General features: G+C 32.9%; 1 protein-coding gene across 3 annotated transcripts; it reads left to right on the forward strand.

The window, feature by feature from the left end:
• The first annotated feature begins 944 nt into the window (after positions 1-944).
• LOC145140873 (phosphatidylinositol 4-phosphate 5-kinase 7-like) lies at positions 945-16466 on the forward strand. 3 transcript variants are annotated; one of them, XM_079074258.1, is made up of 9 exons: positions 945-1224; positions 2180-3196; positions 4013-4180; positions 7760-7925; positions 12869-12979; positions 13481-13668; positions 14090-14247; positions 14327-14495; positions 16047-16466. In XM_079074258.1, the coding sequence occupies exons 2-9, from the start codon at positions 2181-2183 to the stop codon at positions 16324-16326; spliced, it is 2256 nt and encodes a 751-aa protein (XP_078930384.1). In that variant the 5' UTR covers positions 945-1224; position 2180; the 3' UTR covers positions 16327-16466. The 3 variants fall into 3 exon arrangements, with proteins under 3 accessions (XP_078930384.1, XP_078930385.1, XP_078930383.1); XM_079074259.1 differs by lacking the exon at positions 945-1224 and adding an exon at positions 1975-2062 and having other exon boundaries at positions 13550-13668; XM_079074257.1 differs by lacking the exon at positions 945-1224 and adding an exon at positions 1979-2062.
• Positions 16467-21081: the final 4615 nt, after the last annotated feature.

The raw sequence follows: 21081 nt of genomic DNA on the forward strand, positions 1-21081 counted from the left end.
CTCTGCCACCAACCGACCTCATCACTGTCACTTCTGTCACTTATACCACCGACACCTCTGCCAATACCACCTCTTCTGCCACCAAGTGTCATAATCATATATGATTACTCAATCTGTGAACATACAGATATGTATAATCATTTATGATTAGACATGTACGTATAAACATGTATAATCATATATGATTATACCTCTCATCCATATAATCATTTATGATTAGGCATACCCCATTGCTGTCAGTATGCTGGAGCGTTACAGCGGCATATGAGAAATATGTAATTAAAGTTTAATCTCAAAATCTTTTTTTTTTTTTGAATTTCAAATGAACCGTTCTCTCTCTTTCTTTCTCTCTCTCTCTCTCTCTCTCTTTCTCTCTCTCTCTCTCTATATATATATATATATATATATATATATATATATATATATATATATATATATATATATATATATATATATATATATATATATATATGAATTCTGTATAATATAACATATTCAAATATATAAGAAATAGGTTTTTTTGGGTTGTGTGAATATGAAGATAGAGTTTAGAAGAATGTTGGATAAAAATATATTGTTTTTGCTTTATTATAGGAATATGGGCATGTGCGAATTTTGGCTGTGTGCATTTATCGACATACAAATTTTTTACTTGAAAAGTCTTGTCGGAAAAAAAAAGTTTTTTAGATTCCGTCTATAATTGAGTTTCATACTGATCATGAGTTTGTAACGTTATACCAAGTCATAATTGTTAACTAAATATAGTTTTTTAAAATATAAGTTATAGTTGTTAACTACGTAATTCTTTTATTAAACATTTATATTAATTTATTTGAAAAAAAATTGAGAATCTTCGAAACTTCAATCACAACATCTCACCATATATATGCCTTGCGTCGGCATATATAGTCGGCAAAAAGGACCTGGGAAACATCTCAAACCGTTCATCTCGCATCTAAAGGCATCCAACGGTCGTTCTTCTCCAGAGGTCTAGACACACACATATTTGCCACACTATTTTGCATGCTTGTGATGCATTTACTTTTTTATTCCTCTAAAACATTATTGCTCCCTCTGCCCAATCTTTTTCTTCTAAAAGCCTCTGTGGTACCAAAGCTCCCCAAAGGCAGAATTTCTGTAGTGTAAATCCGATCGTGGAGTTCCAAGATCCAATCAATCAATCAGAAATGTCTTTTTTCTTTTGGATTTGAATTGATTTAACAGGTGAGTACTTCAATTTCATTGGTGTGCATTTGTCCTTTTCTTTTGTTGAGTTCACGAGAAGTTTTTGATGTTCTAGTTCGTGCTAAAACTTGTGCAGCATGAATGCTAACATCAGTTTTAGCAAAATTATCTTCGATTATGTAATGATAGTCGTTATCTAGTTCATAGCGACTGCATTTATGAATTTTGGTATTGATACTACAGTGACACTGCTAAGGTGGGCTGTCGAATGGTCAAACTCAGTCGTTGGCTGTATACAGTATCACTTTTGTCATTGGGATGTTTGATAGATAGTAATGTGAAGCTTATTTCTTCTTAATATGAATATAATACAATATCTATTCGTACTATAAACACAGTAATTAGACTGACGTGATTAATTTTGATGCTATATATGTCCTTTGAGAAGTCAAAAGTATTTTTTAATTATTGGAATTGCTATGTTCATATCAAGATTAAAGGATTTAGTATTTACTGAGATCTTCAAGTTAAGAAGAAGTCATTTATAAATTTGCAGGTACTGTTTAAGGTGTCAGACAATTTCCTTTTTCATACAAAAATCAAATAAAGTGTCTTTCAGATCTTACTTTATGCCAAAGAAACAATTGAAGTAATTAAAGTCTTAGTATTCGGTTGTCCTCTTTGTATGTGCAAAACAGCAAAAGTCAAAGATTAATTAACATATGGTATATAAGATGGAAGTAAATAATAAAAAAAACAAGGATGGTTTTCAAATTCATGGGGCTCTTTGCAAGTCTTCAAAATAATTGCATCCTTCATACAGTTTTGCAGAACAACTTGCATGCATTGTTAAAAAGTCAAAGCTTACAACTTGCATGTAAGTACAACAAAAGTCAAAGATTAATTACAATTTGCATGCGTTCTTAAATGCCAAATTAATTTTGTTTTCAAAACCTAACGATGTTCGTCTTATGTGTATTACTCATTGTTTCAGGATGAGTAATTTGGAGATCGTTCTAAAAGAAGAAGATGTCTACTCTGGTAATGTCAAGGGAATGATCCCACATGGCAAGGGTACATACAAATGGAAAAATGGAACAGTTTATGAGGGTTGTTGGGAAGAAGGAAAAATGGCAGGTGATGGACGGATTACTTGGTCATCTGGAGCAAGTTATGAAGGTAATTTCTATGGAGGCTACTTACATGGTTTTGGCACGTTGACAAATCCAGATGGGTCAACATACATAGGCTCATGGAGGTTGAACATTCAGCATGGGTTTGGAAGAAAGCAGTATAGTAATTCTGATGTTTACGATGGTTCATGGAGAGAGGGTGTTCATGAAGGCAGTGGTAAATACACTTGGTGCAATGGTGACATGTATATGGGAAGTTGGAAAGGTGGATTGATGTGTGGTAGAGGGGTGATGAAATGGCTGAATGGTGATCTGTTTGATGGTAATTGGTCAAAAGGGTATAGGCATGGGACAGGGGTTTATAGGTTTGCAGATGGTAATTATTATTTTGGGACGTGGACCAATGGGCTCAAGGATGGATTGGGCATGTTCTATCCAGCAATAAGTATTAGGAGTTCATCTTCTGGAAGGTTAGGAAAAAAGAAAGCTTCAAAACCTCATAGTATAGTTCGGAGTATATCTATAAAAAAACCTATTAAAGGATTATTTAGAGACATGGGTCGAGTATCAAACAAGAAAATTTCTGTCGGAGTTTCTTCTTTGGAGTCCTCTGCATTAAACAGTACTGAGTTATTATCTCATAACCTTGATGAAGGTGAAAGTGTAGATGATTATAATAGTAGCAATGTAGTTTGGGAAAGGGAATACATACAAGGAGTTTTGGTGAAAGAAAGAACTAAAAATAATGCAAAGGTTTTAAGCAAAAAGGAACAACAGCGAATATTTCTTATGGAGGAAATGAAAAGGAAGTCAACTTTGGATATTTTTGAATCCCGTAAGAGCAACTATATGATGCTTAATCTGCAACTAGGAATCAGGTAAATAATGAATACTCTAAATCTGATTTTTGTCTGATACTTAATTTTCATGTTCATTTACTACTATTGAACCCACCCCATACCCCCAATGACCCATCTAAATCTAGCTTTGGGTCCATTTGTCTCTTGCCCATGATCGACCCCAATCCATGTGCACAGTTGCAAAAAACAATTTAATGCCCCACCACGTGATGTACAACAGTAGAAGAAAATGATTCCTTATGTCTAGCTAGGTATTAATTTGGCCGTTTTGTGAACATTGATCTGTATGTGACTATCTTACAATATAGAAGCAGATGTTTATATCTATCTTTCCAACCAATTATCATCTGAAAATTTGTAGGTACAACTTTTTTTGATCATTCCATTCACTCAATTTAATTTATGTTCCAGTTCATTTTTTCTCAGTTACAGCTCAATTTGATATTGACGTACAACACCCTAGTACATCTCACTTCTCAGTCATGCATGAGTTTGCCATGCATATTTCCTTCTTCACAGTTTTACCCCTTGTTTATTTTATGTACCTTGTCTTCGAGGTAGTGGGTAGCAGTTTTATTTTAGTTGTTTTTGTGGGGTAGTGGTCAGGTTTCTTTAATGTCATGTAAGCCTTATATGACTGTTGCTTTTTGCTTGTTAACGTTGAATGAGATAACATGAAAATCTTGTGTCCAGTTGCTTTTCTTTCTCCTTGCTGTATTTCTCCTTGTTGTGTACAAGAGTTTGTCCCCCTTGGTTTAACATTTGATTTTATAATGTAGCTCTACATTCTTGTTGGTTCCAAACTCATGTGTTGTGTACATGACTTGATTACAGGTACACTGTTGGCAAAATTACACCGCTTACTATGCGTGAAGTGAGATATTCAGATTTTGGAGAACAAGCAAGGATAAGGATTTATTTCCCCAGGAAAGGCTCACAATCGACACCTCCACACAATTCAGTTGATTTCTACTGGAAAGACTATTCTTTTATGGTCTTCAGGTATCTATTTAGCTGGTGTTTGTTTCTCTTTTCTTCTTCCTTAATCATCCCCTATAAATCTAAGTAGTCCCGACCTTGACAATCAGTTTTAAGCACATATATCGTATATTAAGTATTATTATTACACTATCTTTGTTAACGAGTTTTCCCATTATTCAATTCAATAGAAGTACTTTTGGCTTTTAAAAAGTATACAATATCTTTCTCTTAGATCTCTCGACAGTAGAAGTACTTTTGGCCTTTAAAAATTATAATATATCTTTCTCTCTTAGATCTCTCGACAGTAGCTCTCGGCCACACGAAAGCCTTTGATTTATTTACATAACCTATATAATAAAACGCAATATATTACAATCAGTTTAATCCAACACGTAGTATTAGAGCTCTGTTTTGTGTATGTCCAAGTATATGCCAAAAACAACAATGGCAGGATCAAATTCGTCGAAGGCAGATGGAGAAGCACAAAGGATTGGAGAATAAGGGAGTGCCACCTTAAATTACCCGATCCTTACAAAGTCTAATTATGTTGCATGGGCTTTGAAGATGCAGGTAATCCCACTTGGAGATAAGCCCTTCCCTTAAACCCACTTGCAAACTTGCAACTATCGACTCTCATGAGTTTTACACAGCAACTAAGAAATATGGACAAGTTATTGGGCTCACTTGCTATACTACTTTCAAGAAGGAAAACTAATCACACACAAAAACAAACAACAAACTAACCTATTTATAGACTACAAAACAAACATAAACACTAGGGGCATGTGCTTCCTATGAGGGGGGGCAACTAAGCCCCATTATTCTCCTTCCAACTTGGTCAACATATGACCAATTCAACAACAAAATAAATCTAGTTAAATTACTAATTAACATGGGACCCATTAACATAACCTGATCTATCAAACAAGATTACCCAACATGGATCTTCCCAATGTCAAATCTTACAAGGCTTTGACGAGGCAGATTACCCAACATGGATCTTCCCAATGTCACATGGGACCCATTAACATAACCTAACCTACCCAACAAGATTATCCAACATGGATCTTCCCAATGTCACATCGTACAAGGCTTTGACCAGGCAGAAGCCAAATTTTCATTTCTTCAAAGTTTTTTGTTGTTTGGCACATATTAAAATTTTAGGTTTGCATCAAAAGAAGTTGGATGATCGAAGTAGGAAGATGATCTATCTTAGGGATGAAGAAGTATAAAAGGTCATCGGTTTTTCTAACCACAAAAGAAGAAGGTACGGGTGGACAAGACGTTACACGATGTTTGATGAAAAACGAAGATGGATTTTGAAGGAAACATGGGTTGTTTTTTCAGCCAAAAATTATGGTGCCACAGCAGACCTTTATGCCTTGTTCCCGATTTTTTTTTGTAAACTCAATAAAGGAAAATGAAAGAAAATATTAACAGAAAGAAAGGAAGGGGAAGGAAAAATTTCTTTCTTTCGTGTTCCCGAGTTCGAAAGAAATGAAAGAAAAAATTAAGTTTTTGTGTTTCCGAGTTAGCAGGAAAAAGAAAATAAAACTTAAAGATTTTCATTCCCCTCACTTTCCTTCCATTAATGAAACTCGGGAACACGATTTTCCTTCCACATCCCTCACTTTCCCTCCATATCCATCCATATCCCTCCTTCAGTAGAACTCGGGAACAAGGCGTACCAAACCAACCCCAAAATAATCTTGTTTTCAATCCCGAATAACATTGAAACAACTTTGTTTTCAGCCAAAACAACCCTAACATCGTTTTCATGGCGAAACAATAACTGTGTTTTCATCCCAAAACAAAACCAAAAAGTCACCACTTGGGATCAAAAAAGCTCCAAAACAATACCAAATTCAACGCAAAACAGACCCTAAAAGTGCAACATCCGTTCTTAAAAAAAATCCCAAAAACCCATTTTCTGTTGAATTGATAACCTCTTCTAACCGGCCTGGACCAGTTGGCTATCATACATTGACCAATAATTGGTTATCATACGTTGATTTTAGACATGGAGAATTACTTCTTATTGACTTCGAATCTTGTTAATCTATTCCAGTCACAAACATGTTGGATTAGATTGGGCATTTAAGGATAAAACTGACGCCTTAGGAACAATCACCAAGTATATGACTTGTCTCGTTGCAAGGGGTTCCTTGCAAAAACTAGGTATCGATTTTGAGGAAGTATTCACATCGTTAGCTCGAATCTATATAATCCAACTTATTGTTGCATTCATGGCCTAATGGACTTGGGATATAGACCATTTAGACATAAAGACCACATTTCTAATTAGTGAGCTAAATGAAAAAAGCGTGCATATCGCAACCTAAAGGTGTTATTGTTAAAGGAATGAAACATAAAGTTTACAAAATTTCTAAAGCTCATTATGGGTTACATCAAGCATTAGATGCATGCACTATATTCTCTTGGATTAAACTTATAGAATATGATGTTGAAAAGGTGTTTGTATGATCGAGACATCTATACCTGAATCAAAAAGGTTTGTCAATTATGTTGGAGTGTCTAAAAAACAATCAACTTATGCTACGAGGAATTTTGAGGAGTTTAGAATTAAAGATTGCAACCTAATGATTTATCGTATGGATATGAATCTGAAACTAAATAAATACAAAGACATGGAACCAATCAATTCTATCAAATATAGGTGAATTGTGAGGAGTTTGAGGTACTTAACAACACAAAAATGTGATGAATCATGTTTTTTGGTATGTGAAAACTACAATCAATCATGGCATCATGTATCATCGGGTGCAAAGGACCAAAGAACTTGTGGGTATTTTGGATAATGATCTTAGAGGTGACGTCATGAACAATCAAAGCAATAGTGGCGTGGTTTTCTATCTTGGGGAAAGTGTTATCATTTGGGAACCATTATATGTATACTAGGTCTTGGGATTGATCATATCTTACATTACACAACCTAGTTGTACAACCAATATAGGTTTAAAAGGACGTTAGCAATAATATAATCACATTCTCGGTATGTATATAATCTAACACTAAAGATTGCTCAAATTCCTCATACATGTAATGTAGACATGATGGTATGAATATTTGTGCAATTAATTTTTACCCCAAAGAAATTTGTATGTTTATGTCTACTTAAGTGGTAAAATGAGAGGTCAATAGAACATTTTGTTGGATGTAGGGTGGTTGTGACATATAGATCTAATAACCAATGTACACATTATTAGATTTTCGTCCTATATTTAGTTAGCCAGGATCTTAACTCATTTATCCCATAATCAAACTACTAACAAATTTGGCAACATAGTTTGAAAGGAGAAGAGAGCATCATACATTAGTCACAAAAGGTTTATGAGTAATGGATTGTTCCAAATACATGAATAAGGAAATAATTATACATGTTATGATGTATTTATATAGATGATCATGTGCAATTTAGTATTGATCCACTAAAGAATGCATGGCTAACATTTCATGAATGTGTTATCACTACATTTCATGTGCACCTTGTATGTACCAGAATTTTATATGAAATAGTAGTATGTATGTTATATTGATACTCATATTGTCTTAATACATCTGGATGGAGTTATTTTTCAGGAATTTGAGGGAACTATTCAAATTAGATGCTGCAGATTATATGATGTCAATATGTGGGGATGATGGTTTAATAGAGCTTTCTTCTCCGGGGAAAAGTGGAAGCCTTTTTTATCGCTCTCATGATGACAGATTTGTGATTAAAACATTACGAAAATCCGAGCTCAAGGTTTGACTCTATAAATACAATATTTTAGCGCTTTATGAATGCTATTCAACATCTTATATATCATAATTTTATATTCCCGGTTCCCTTTTATGCATGAGCATCTTAGTAAATTATTCATATGCATAGTCATCCTGCCTTCTTTGATCAATTGCTTGTATCTACTTGTTACTTCTTGTTCTATTCCTTTATTTCTCAAATTTATATATACCATCATATTACTTTCTGCTCTATTATTGTAGGCATCTATTTGCATTTATATTTATATAATACTTTTTGCCTTATTTCCATGTTGTTTGTCTTATCTTTATCTTAGTACTTATTAGTTTGTTATTCTTTTATTCTTGTTGGAGTTCTTCTATGGAAGTCGACTATCCACCCCCAATTAGAGGTAAGAATGTCTACATCTAACCTCTCATATCATAATTTTACAGGATCAGGTATTGTTGTTTTATTAAATTTAAGTTAGTCTTTTCTACATATAGTCTTACAATCTTAGGTTCAAATAATATAAGATATTAAGAGTTTCTTGACATGTTCATCAATATAAATAAATGCATAAAAACCTATGTGTAATCAAAGAACAAAATATTGAGAATAATTGTAGATACGTGATCATACAAGGAAAGAATACACAAATATCTACAAAAAAGAGAATACAACTACAACTAAACCATATAAGCTCCCTAGCCTAATAGCACTGACTACTATATACACTTCGACATTCCCCCTCAAGATTAAGCATAGATGTTGATCATGCCAAGTTAGTAAAAATGTAAATAACTCTACTCCTACGTAAGACTTTTGTGAACATGGGAAGTTGTAATCCTTCTAATCTAACTTTTGAGTGAAGTGATGATCTACTTCAATGTCTTTGGCTCTCTCATGAAATACTTGATTTTTGGCGATATGAATGGAGGCATCGTTATCACACCAAAGATTCATTGGTTTTGATTGAGAAAACTTGGATCCCGTCAAGTAGAGTATGCAACCATATGAGCTCATATGTTGTCTGTGCCGTAGCTCTATATTCGGATTCTACACTCGAACATAAAACTAGAATTCGTTTTTTACTCTTCCATGAAACAAGATTTCCTCTAACAAAGACACAATACCTGGTACTTGATTACCAAGTTGTTGGGTCACCATTATAGTTAACATCTGTAAACCCTACTACCATATAATGACCAAGATTCTATGATTTTGATACAATATACCACGCCCTGGAGTACCCTTTAGATACTTTATGATGTGAGTGACAGTGTCCCATGTCTTTGGTGATGACATAAATTGACTCACAAACTCATTAGAAAAGAATTCTTGGCCGATTAATCCTAAGAAAATTGAACTTCCCAATAATTCTTCTATATATATATATATATATATATATATATATATATATATATATATATATATATATATATATATATATATTATTAGTTTTCAATTGGATCTCCATCATCTGCTTTCAGTTTCACATTCGATTCAATATGAGAATCACAAGTTTTTTCATTAATCAAGTTTGAGTCATTAAATACTTCAAAACAATAGTTTCATTGGGACATGAAACTTCCATTCCGAGTGTAAGAAACCTTAATCCCTAAAAAATACTTCAAATGGAGTAGCTCCTTTGTTTGAAACTCAGCTCCAAAAAACTCTTTCAAAATCTTATTAATTGGACCATTTATAATTAACTTTCATATATTAGCATACTCAGTCGATTCTACATTAGTGGATATCCTATGACCAGAATGGCTTAGTCAAGGATGAACATATTAAGTTATCCTAATTATTATTGAATTGACCATGTTTTCCTACTTTCGTGGTACAAATATACTTCTCAAAAGCAAGTTATTGGGTACTGGTGTCCCCACAAGCAAGGTCTATTCTATGGCTAGCTGGTTAAAGTGTCTTGAAAGTGAACTATCATTTACTTATCTTGGCATGCTTGGAAGAGGAAAGTCGAGTAGAGTGTCCATGTGGATTCCCCTTATTGATAAATTCAACAAAAAACTTTCAAGGTGGAAAGCAAGAACCCTTTAAATTAGTGGACGCCTGACGCTTGTTAGGTGTATTCTAGCAAGCCTCGGGACATACCTTTTCTCGATATATAAAGTCCATAAAAAGTCATTGTGAAGCTTGAAAGTATCTGTAATAGGTTCCTTTGGGGTACTACTAGAGTTAGCAAAAGCATCACTTCGATTACGTGGGACAAAACGATGAATTTCAAAGATCTTGGCGGTTTGGGAATTCGAAACTTAAGAGCTTTCAGTCCAGATCCTTTAAGAAAATGGTGGTTGCATTTTAAGGATACCACCGATACAATTAGGAAAAAAGTTTTTAGATGCATTTATAGAGAACTGTAGGGTTAGGAGTGTCAATTTCAAGTCGTAATAGAATCAATGTTAGAGCAAGAATCAATAAGATCAATATAGTCATGGAGATGTCTAAGATAGACTTAATTAACCTCTTTTATAAAATTATTGACATGAGGGTAACTCAATAACAAGTAATTAGTGTTGGAGTCTCAATGGGGGAGGATATTTCACTGTTTCTTATTTAAGAAAGGAAGTTGACAATCATTTGTTGGAGTGCACTAACTAAACTACCAGATGGTCTAAGGTGGTTCCCAAAAAATAAATGTCTTAATTTGGCATTTGAGACTCGGGAGAATGTCCACTAGATCCAACCTCGTACACAGGGGGTAATCATTCCATCCACCATGTGTTTATTTTGTAATTCTTTGTGTAGAACAAGAGACATGTTTCCAAGAGCTGTTCCACACCTAAGGAGATTTGTGGGCTCCTGCTTAATTGGTCGAATGACCTTCCTATCTTGAATGACTCATTTGAAACCTTCCTAGGTATAAACTCCACTTATAGTGTGGATAACAGGTCTCAAGATATTCTTGAAGCGATTTCAAAGGCGCTAATATGGACCATATGGACAGATATGAATGATATGATTTTAAATAGAAAATTGAAGAGTTTGTCTACTCTTGCTTATAAGGTCAAGACTTTGAGCTTTTTATGACTTAAGGGTAGAGCTAAATGGGGTAAGGATTTATTATGGGACTCATGGGCTAACAACTCTCTTTATTGTATTATGTAATTCATACTTCTTGTAGTTTAATTTATATAAAGTGTAGCGATTAAAAAAATCATACATAGGCTGTAAGCAGATGACAGTAATTCACGACTGTGATACCATGTTTTCCTACTTATATGGTACAAATATATATGCTCCTATAGCATAATTTATAGAGGTGATCATTCTCGACCCAACATGTAACCCGACAAGAACCCAACACGAATATAAACAAGTTTGGGTTGAGATTTCTAACCCGCCAACCTGCTTATTTCATGGGTCAATTTGGCTTCGTGGGTCAACCCGCCAATATATTATCTTTTTTTTTAAATATTTATTTATGAACTATGACTTATGAGTGCGTCGTGCCCTACTTAGTCAGAAACCCAATCCTTGACTCCTTGCTACTTAAAAAGGCAACAAACTACTCTCACCCTTACATTACTACCTCAACGTCGTGAGAGCTCAGCCACTAGTACCATCTCCCGTTGCCATCGCACACCACCAACCAACCGATGCAAAATACGCAAACCATTGGTACACCTACACTCCATCATCCCACCGACGCTCATCGCTCTATCCCGCGAACCTATATAATTAAATGTGTTATGTGGGTTTGGTTGATGTATTTTGACCCGCCAAGCCGAACCCAACCCAATTGCAACTCTTAAATTATTTTACCTATTACAATAAGCAAAGTAAGGGCTAGCATTCCAAACTTTCACAAGATCTAGATATATCATATTTTGGTCTAGATGCAAAACACACACATATTTGTAAATTAAGAGTAATTTAGCTAATCATATATAAAAATTAGGAGTACATCAATGTGTATAATTTCCATTTTTATATAATTTCCTAGATTAGTGAGATAGGATATAGTATTAATTAAGACTCCATGTACAACTTTATTTTATGAAACACATATTAAAGTCTTCTTGGTATGTTTTGCCTCTTCTCTTGTACGTACAACATTTCTCATATATCATCACATATTTCTATCAGAATCAATTTATTTGACTCATGATCATTCCCATATACTTTCCAATGCACTCAAACCTTTACGTACGCATTATAAGTTCAATCCGTTTACCCGTAACAGCATGCTAGTTTCATTTATTGTCCAATTAGACAATGAACCTTAATATTTGACATAATCATGCCATGCAACACTTATTAAATATTTCCTACATCTTAAGACCTTATGTCCTTTACTCATATCATAATTAAGTGTCATTTAAATAATAGTAACATTTCTTGCATAAGTTCTCTACTTATGCAATGTATTTTGTATTTCTATGAATACGTAACTCAAAACATTTTTCTTGTATGTTTCCTTTCACATTATGAAACATGCTTTTCTTAAAATACATTTTGTAAACCACATAAATTACCCAAACCACATGGATCATTCATGTAATTTTCTTTATTAAAAACTATCATTTTAATATTTGAGTAAGAATTTCCCTACTAGATAAAAAAGTTCTAATATTTTTATATTTTTTTCAATTAAGAACTTTATCAAAAAGATTTATCATTACATAAATATAATTGAACAATAAAGTAGTTTCAACACACCCATTTAACTAATATATATGGTCACAATTGAACTTACTAAAATGTCGTTCTTGGTAACTAACTCGAACTAGTGATTTTTTTGTTGAGCTAACAATGTCTGATTTCTACCTCAATTTTTTCTTCATAGGTAATTCCCAATTGAATTATTGCTTTTATGATTTTATTACATTTATAATTTATTAATCTTTCTTTACTCTATATATCACACTACATAAGAATCATGCAACTTTGTTTCCGAATTAAAATTAGAAATTATTGATATTTGTTTTTATATTTTATAGGTTTTACTCAAGATGCTTCCTAACTATTACAATCATGTACAAGCACACGATAACACCATGATTACTAAATTTTATGGCATCCATGAGATAACACCAAGAGGTGGCAAGAAGGTATCTAACGTGTTTTCTGCTTATTCTGGTTTCTGTGTGCATGTTTGGTTTGCGGATGCTGATGGAATTTGAAAAAATTGAAATATGAGATTTCTTTCCACGACATGTTTGGTTGCCAATTTAATGGAGAAAATTCAGTTATTTCGAAATCAATGAAATTCCATGTTTAATAGATTTCATTATTCTTTATTACCAGGGGTGGAAGGAATTCACCTTCATTTTTTATTTTTATAAAAAGACCAAAATGCCCTCATTATATAATAAAAAATAATTTCATGCTACGATAAATAAAAATAAATTTGAATACAAATGAAAATGTAAAAAAATGTTATTTTTTATCATTGAATTCTGTCCCATCTCATGCCAACGATGCGTGTAACAGATTATAATTGCTTCAAATTCAAATTCATTGGACAATTTTTGTTTCTTCCAAACCATTCTTTAAACAACACACCCCCTTAGTATACATCCTCATTTTCGTTTTGTTAAACTCAACTTTAGGTACAATTTGTGGTCATGGGAAATATGTTTTACACTGATTTGAGGATACACCGTCATTATGATTTGAAGGGTTCATACTATGGAAGAAATACAAATACATATAATATTATAGAGGCCACCACACTGAAAGACCTTGATCTTACTTATAAATTCCATATGGACAAGTCACTCCGTGATGCACTTTTCAAGTAAGTACTATTCTCCTGTGATTTGATGATTTTCTCTTCCATTTTTCATCCACTCAAACTTAAGTTTGACATATCATCAACTATATTTCTAGTTTAATGTTAATATAACAATGTACTTTAACTAATTTGTTTATTACAACATCCTAGTTTCATTTCTTCCTAAAACAACATTACACATTGAAAGAGCTACCTAAATATACAATCTTTTATATAGTTGGCTAGAACTTCAGAGTATAATGTTCTAAACGCAAAATGTTATAATTGGGTAGATTTTTCAAAGTACGATACTATAATGTAAAGAAATGAAAGTGGAATGATAAAGTGCACAAATGAGTAAAAGTGCGTTGATATTTCTTGCATTTAGCCCTTCCTTTTACATTGTTAAGTTTTAGTATTTCACTAGTGTCCCATTCTTTTGCAGACAAATTAATTTGGACTGCATGTTTCTAGAATCTCAACAAATTATAGATTATAGTCTTTTATTGGGATTGCATTTTAGAGCTCCTGAACATTTGAAGAGTATGTTAGAACCACCAGATGCTTATGCATTCAACAGGCCTCAGAATACTACCGACGATGGTAAATTTTTGTCTCTATTTCTATTTTATTTATATTATAAATTATATAACAATTTAAATTTCTCTTCTGCTTGTTTTAGGAGCAATTTTACGTGTGGATCGTACAATTCAACCAACGGGACTTCTCCTAGTGACTCATGAACCAGATTCTGTAAACACCGCACCAGGTCCGCATAGTAGAGGAAGTACTTTGAAGGCATTTTCGGTAGGGGACAAGGAAGTTGATGTCCTTCTTCCTGGTACTGGAAGGTATTCAATCTGCTCTTTGTTTGGTTTTTAAAAATAAATTTAAATTTTATACTCATGAATAATATTTAACGTTCCATTACACAAATTAGACACCCAAATAAAGTTAATTTCATAAATCAAGACAAAAACATTGATTTAATGGTATTTTGTGAAAAGAAACAAATACTTTATTAGCCATTACAGTACTTTAGAATAATGTTTTTTTGTAAAAAAAAAAAAACAAATACCTTGTTTCCCATTTATGAAATTAACCTTATTGAATATTATATATAAAAAGTAAATTGACAACTACATATATATCATTCCATTTCATCAAAGAAGGAATCACATTTTTGAGGATTGTTTGATACCATCCCTAGATATTAAAAAAACACGATTCTTTTACTTAATCCAAATGTTTCATTCCAGCTTTGATTAATATATGCCTGATACTACCATAAAAGTACTCCATAAAATCATGTCAATTCTTAATTATTATATAAATGACCCTATTGACTATAAGAGTAAAAATATACGGAGATAGTATTATCAATGGAATATTTTGGTTAAATTTCTATATAAACAGGGCACCTCTAGTTTATTAAGGTGTATAGGCCTTAAGAATGTGTTGTTTTTACAGTGACTTTAACCATGACATTTTGGTCAAAAATCAGGGTCATCCCTAATTTGAATTTAAAGGGTTATATGATAAATTTGTTGTCGTTAATGTTGAGGTTATTATTTGGCACATATGTCATTTTAGGAATATTATTTCTAATTATATGGAAGAAGAGAACATTTATACCTTTTACACACACAAGAAGTCGTGAACAACAAGTCTGTATTTCAACATGTACCACCTTATTGGGTGGGACAACATTAGTGGAATTTTTTTTTCCATTTGCATATGTTTTGTGACAGTTGGTCCAAATATATTTTAGTTCTAGGGAAAAATGCTAGTATTAGATTTTGTTTTATATGAAATATTTTTATTTAAGAATGATTTTGATTCTAATATAGAAGGCAAAACATAAACTAGATAGTTATCGAACATGGAAGAATAAATTTCAAGGTATTGTCTCAACCACACAAGCTTCAAAAAAATTATACATCTTGAGAAATAAAAGTATATATAAATAAATTTCTCACTTAACTATTGGCATGATTGAGCACACCAGACTCTAAAAGTCAGACAAGTATCATTTCTAATTATACTACATCAAAATCTTGTTTTTTTATTAAATTGTTTGTATTATATCTAGAGAAATAAATCCTAAATTTGACCCTAAACTGAAAGTCACTTAAGATGGTCTCCCAACTTACCCTATCCTTTGGGTCAGACCTGATCCTCTTCCCAGCCCATTGAATAGCGAAAGAAGCAACTTTTCATGTTATGTTATGTTATATTATGTAATGTTATGTTATGTTATGTTACACTATGCCATGTCATTCCATACCATGTTATGTTATGTTATATATGTCTTGTCATGGCATGACATGAGATGTCATGCATATACATAAATTTCATCTAGTACCTTGAATTTGACCTAATATCTATAAAAACACTTTTAGGTTACGGGTGCAATTAGGCGTGAACATGCCGGCTCAAGCAAACCATAAGGTCTCTCATGACATTTCCGGTTCCACAGAAGTCGAACTTTTTGAGGTCTACGATGTTGTTCTTTATCTTGGTATAATTGATATACTTCAGGAATACAACACGAGAAAGAAAATAGAACATGCATATAAATCTGTACTCCATGATCCTATGTCAATATCTGTTGCTCCTCCCAAATTTTACTCTAACCGCTTCTTTAAATATCTAGAGAAAGTTTTTCCTTCTAATAATTGAATTAAATATTTATATTTACAATGTAGCACTTGAGATATTTGTAAACTTTTGAACAAAAGAGGAAAAATACAGTTAGGGTAATTACTTTGTTGGTTTTCATCTTAGTAATAATTTATATTTACAATGTAACACTTGAGATATTTTTGGTGTCTCAAACAATCCCTTCGTGCTTGGTTTGAGAAATTTTCCATGGTAATTACTTCTCTTGGTTATTATCCTAGTAATCAAGATTCGACGTTATTTGTTAGACGTAAGAGTGTAGGTCGGATCCTTATTTCCTTATATACTAATGACATGATTATTACTAGTGTTGTCATGATTGTATACAGTATTTGAAACAATATTTGGCATACTGATTTGCTATGAAAGACTTGGGCTTATTGAATTATTTCTAGGGGAATGTGTATCCAAATCTCACAATAAAATTTTTGGTTTTTAATTAAGTTAAAATGCCATCATCATAAAACCAAGTCAATAAAATAATATATTCCAAAAGAAAATTATCCAAATTAGAGTACCATAACAACACAAAATCACAAAATGTTGATGATGCCGACGAGTGTGTACATTCATCCGTTTTCCTTTCCCCTATCCTCAGAATTACCAAAAATATTTAAATCCACAACTTTAAGACAAAGCTTAGTGAGTGTCTCAAAGAATCATATACAACACATCACAACTAAAAATACATAACAACAATGGGTGCTCAACCCCAAGTACTCATCGACTAAAATACATTAAATTCGGGTTCTCAATGACCCTGAGTCATCAACGACTCAATTACACTCAATTATAGAATGTCCAGGTGCTCAACGGCCCATAGGCCCATACTAATAAGCGACTCAATTATAGAAAATTAACATACAAAAAAGTCTAGCACAACTAAAAATACATTTCAACCACAAGAAACATGAGATAAGTCAAATAGTGAGAAGACTCACCTCACAGATAGACCAAAAACAATAACACTGGACGCGAATACTAATGGACCGGTCTCACACATCACCTAGAAACAAATAAAAGTTCAACCTTGGCTATGACCTAAAACCCTAAAGTTTGATCCAAGGTCAAACTTAGTTAAAAAGTCAAAAACTTAGCATTTTGGTCAAACGCGCCAACTTTCTTTTGGATGCTCCGCACCAACAAAAAGACAAAATAGTCGGGTTTCTTAGCTTAAAAAGCCATGCTCCCAATGATTCTGAAAAGCGCACTGCATGTGGGAGAGGCGCAACGTGCTTTAGCCATAATCATAAGGCAAAATGACTGATTCCATTTAGTCAATCTGCCAAACTTCCAAATTTTCTCCTTAATAGTGTTTAAGCAGATAAAGTTTCCAACTTTATCCATTAAGACACTCCAATCCAACAAGATCTAAACTTTAAACATAAAAAAGACTGAAAATGTCCACACAACTTGCATTGCTTAGAGAACATGTACAAAATGGCCATTCTTTATTTCTTCTCAACATACTATACCCAAACCCATCTTGGTTGGTCAATGTACTAAAATCATACTCTTGATTTCTTTATCTGTACATATCTACGGCCACATACGTACATCTTATAGCATGGTTATCACAAAACCAACTCATAACCTTTGTTTCGATTTCATTTTCCATAGTTTAAGTCTAGGAATGGACATACCAAACCTGATTCACTTAAACTATTTCCCTGATACCAATTGTAACGACCATATTTTCTACACATACATCTAAAGGAATTATCACAATTTTCTACTAAAATGTAAAATTCTATAAAAGTTAAAACGCTTTAAATCCAAAGTTTAATCACGGGTTTACAATAAAAATCAAACATACAAGTTGAAACAATAAGGAAATGAAATATATTCTAGGTCTTTGTGCTCCAGTCTTCTCACGTACCACGACTACTACCTATACCTGTAAATTACGAAAATATTTATTGCATCTGACCATAGGTCTGGTGATTTATATTCTTATATGTTTTCATGTTCCACCTATTCTTTCTTTATTTTTTTCTCCTTTCTCTTACTCTACAATCTAATCTTCTTTCTTTCATAACATACATTACTATTCTTTCTTATCTCATTACATCTTTCTCTTCTACTCTTTTTCTCTTTACTTCTTCTAGTTTATCATCTTATCTACCATGTTCTATTTACTTATCTCATCTATCTATTTACTTTTATGTCTTCTCACGCCTCAACATTCTACTCTTTCATTCTCATACTCTTTCTTCTCATCTCTGACTCTCTCTTAGCCTCTTCTTAGTCTCATATATTACCTTCTTTTAGTCCCTTCTCATTCCCATCTCATATTCTACATATACTCTATCTTATCTTTCTTTATTTTAGATACCCTATCTTTTAAATTTTTCGTTGCTCTTCTATATACTGTACGCATGCTCTTCTCTATCTCTTACTCTATTCTTGACACATATCTACTCTTAGCATTCTTGTCTAATGCTCTTCATACTCTTTATCTCTCTTCTAATGGAAAACCATTTTGCAATAAAATTACTGGGTACACTCATCCGAACTTAATCCTCAATCTTATGATCCCTCGTGGATCCTCACTCACTCATCTTCTCTTGAATCACTTGCAGATTCCTTACTCTTAATCCCTCATGGATTATATCTAGGTTCTTATAAGAACTCTCTTGACTTTTTCCACTCATGCAATCTTTTCTCTATTTTCACTGACCATATATAATCTTTCTTCCTATAGGAATAATCTATCTACATCCCCAAAGGGATCACCATCTCTTTCACCGTAGGGAGATAATCTCATTACCAAAGGAATCATACCCTTTATTCCTAAAGGAACCATACTGTTATTCTTCTAAGAATCTCTATCTCATTCCTAAAGGAATTCCAATCTTATTTCGTAGGAATCTCTATCTCCACCCTAAAGGAATCATACTCTTATTCCCGAAGGAAACATACTATTCTCTAACTCTTTTATGTGACTCGACACGTAGCTCTTATGCCATGGAAAATCCATATCTTTATATCATCAAGAAATCTTCTACTACTCATCCATTACTTTACTCATTAACTACTTAGTCCTTATATATGTCTATTAACATATAGTTATTCTTTACAATACCATTAAATCTAGACATACATACCCATAGTAATGATTATACGACATATAATCATACTTTGTCTTTATCTATAATCACTTAGGTATATAACAAATACCTTTCTCTTTATCCATACTTTATCTAGGTATACATACATGCTCTGATACATGTTTCTAAACTTATACCTTATAGATAATATGAATATACATAAATGATCTGATAAATTCTCTTACACACATAATCATATTCTGTCTCCATCTAATTACTCCAACATACATCCATCTATATAAAATATAAACATACGTAATCTAGAGAGAGAGCTATAACTCACTTTGTTAGTTAGTAAAGATTTACTACCACTTGGCGCCTTTCTTCCATTGATGTATCTTCATCTATCTTCTTTTCTCTTAGGCCTATTCATACACATATACAAGTTTATAATACTAGTCTTAGCCTATTAAGAGCTTAATGATTCTTATGGTAAAAATGACCATTTAATGGATCATAATTATGTCTTCTCAATTTCTACCTCTTAATCTATTTCATCTAATGATTTAAGAATCATATACTACCTAATTAATTATAATCTACATATAATGCATCAATTCACTAATCACTAATTATTGTTTCAAACCCTGAATCTCATCAGGTTTATTCTACCATGGAAATCACTTTTTAAGCTTGATTAAAGCAACTAAACACTCACATTTACATCATAATGTGGTGAAAGTGGTGAAATCGTACCTTGATGTGGAAATGATGAAAATATTAGGAATCAACCATCTATAGCTTGCCTTGGAACCATTTGGGCAGCAAAATCGCCCTCTCCAACTCCCCAACGAAATGATCGAAATTAGCTCTAACAGGTATGACACTCGTCCATGGTTGCAGAAATCGGGATTAATCGGCGATTAATCGTGGATTAATCTCTTGGCGTTCTCCAACCGTCGAGGATTAGGGTATTAATCGGAAATTTTGGATTAATCGGGTTTGGCGGGATTAATCGGTCTTGGCGGGATTAATTGGTCAACAAAAGTCAACAAAAGTCAAAAAAGTAAAAAAAAAAAAAAAAAAAGGTCAAAAAAATTTTTAAAAAAATTCAAAAAATAAACTTTTTTTTACTCCAAAATTTCAAATATTATGCCAAAATGTTTATATTTTCAAATTTTCAAATTTTCAAATTACAAATTTTCTTATTTTCTTATATTGAAGTACTTGTTTTTCTTAAGATATATTAATATTTGATTAATTTTAATATTTTATTAATAATCTATGGTCTCCGATTAATCCCCGATTAATCCCCGCCAAGACCGATTAATCCCTTAACACCATTCGACCTTCGAGCTACCGTCGAACGAGTTTTAAAACCTTGCACTCGTCATTAATCCTCAATAACATGTTGTGGTAGGATGTTCCACCAAGCCATGGTGACCATTTCACCTCGATCAATGGCAGCCAACTTAAGCCACCGCGTCGTGGCGATCTATGTATCGTGTCGCTGTACCTGGAGATTAGCAAATTGAATTGATGATTCCGTTCCAACTTTGGGGACAACTTTTCCTACAAATTCTAATGTTCATAACTTCTTCGTTTGTAACATGTTTTCTATGATCTTTATATCCACTAAAAGGTGGAAACATACTTTACAACTCTATTAAGTCATCTCTCATCGACTTAGTACGAGTCTTAATCT

The sequence above is a fragment of the Lactuca virosa genome, chromosome 9, assembly GCF_052849685.1.
Source record: "Lactuca virosa cultivar CGN04683 chromosome 9, Lactuca_virosa_CGN04683_v6, whole genome shotgun sequence".
In the NCBI taxonomy this organism is placed as follows: Eukaryota; Viridiplantae; Streptophyta; class Magnoliopsida; order Asterales; family Asteraceae; genus Lactuca; species Lactuca virosa.

What these genes read in the sequence shown, in the direction of transcription:
- LOC145140873 (XM_079074257.1), top strand. An exon ending in TACGAAAATCCGAGCTCAAG is followed by an intron (nt 7,926 to 12,868) that starts GTTTGACTCTAT and finishes TATATTTTATAG; the next exon opens with GTTTTACTCAAGATGCTTCC. An exon ending in TCAGAATACTACCGACGATG is followed by an intron (nt 14,248 to 14,326) that starts GTAAATTTTTGT and finishes TGCTTGTTTTAG; the next exon opens with GAGCAATTTTACGTGTGGAT.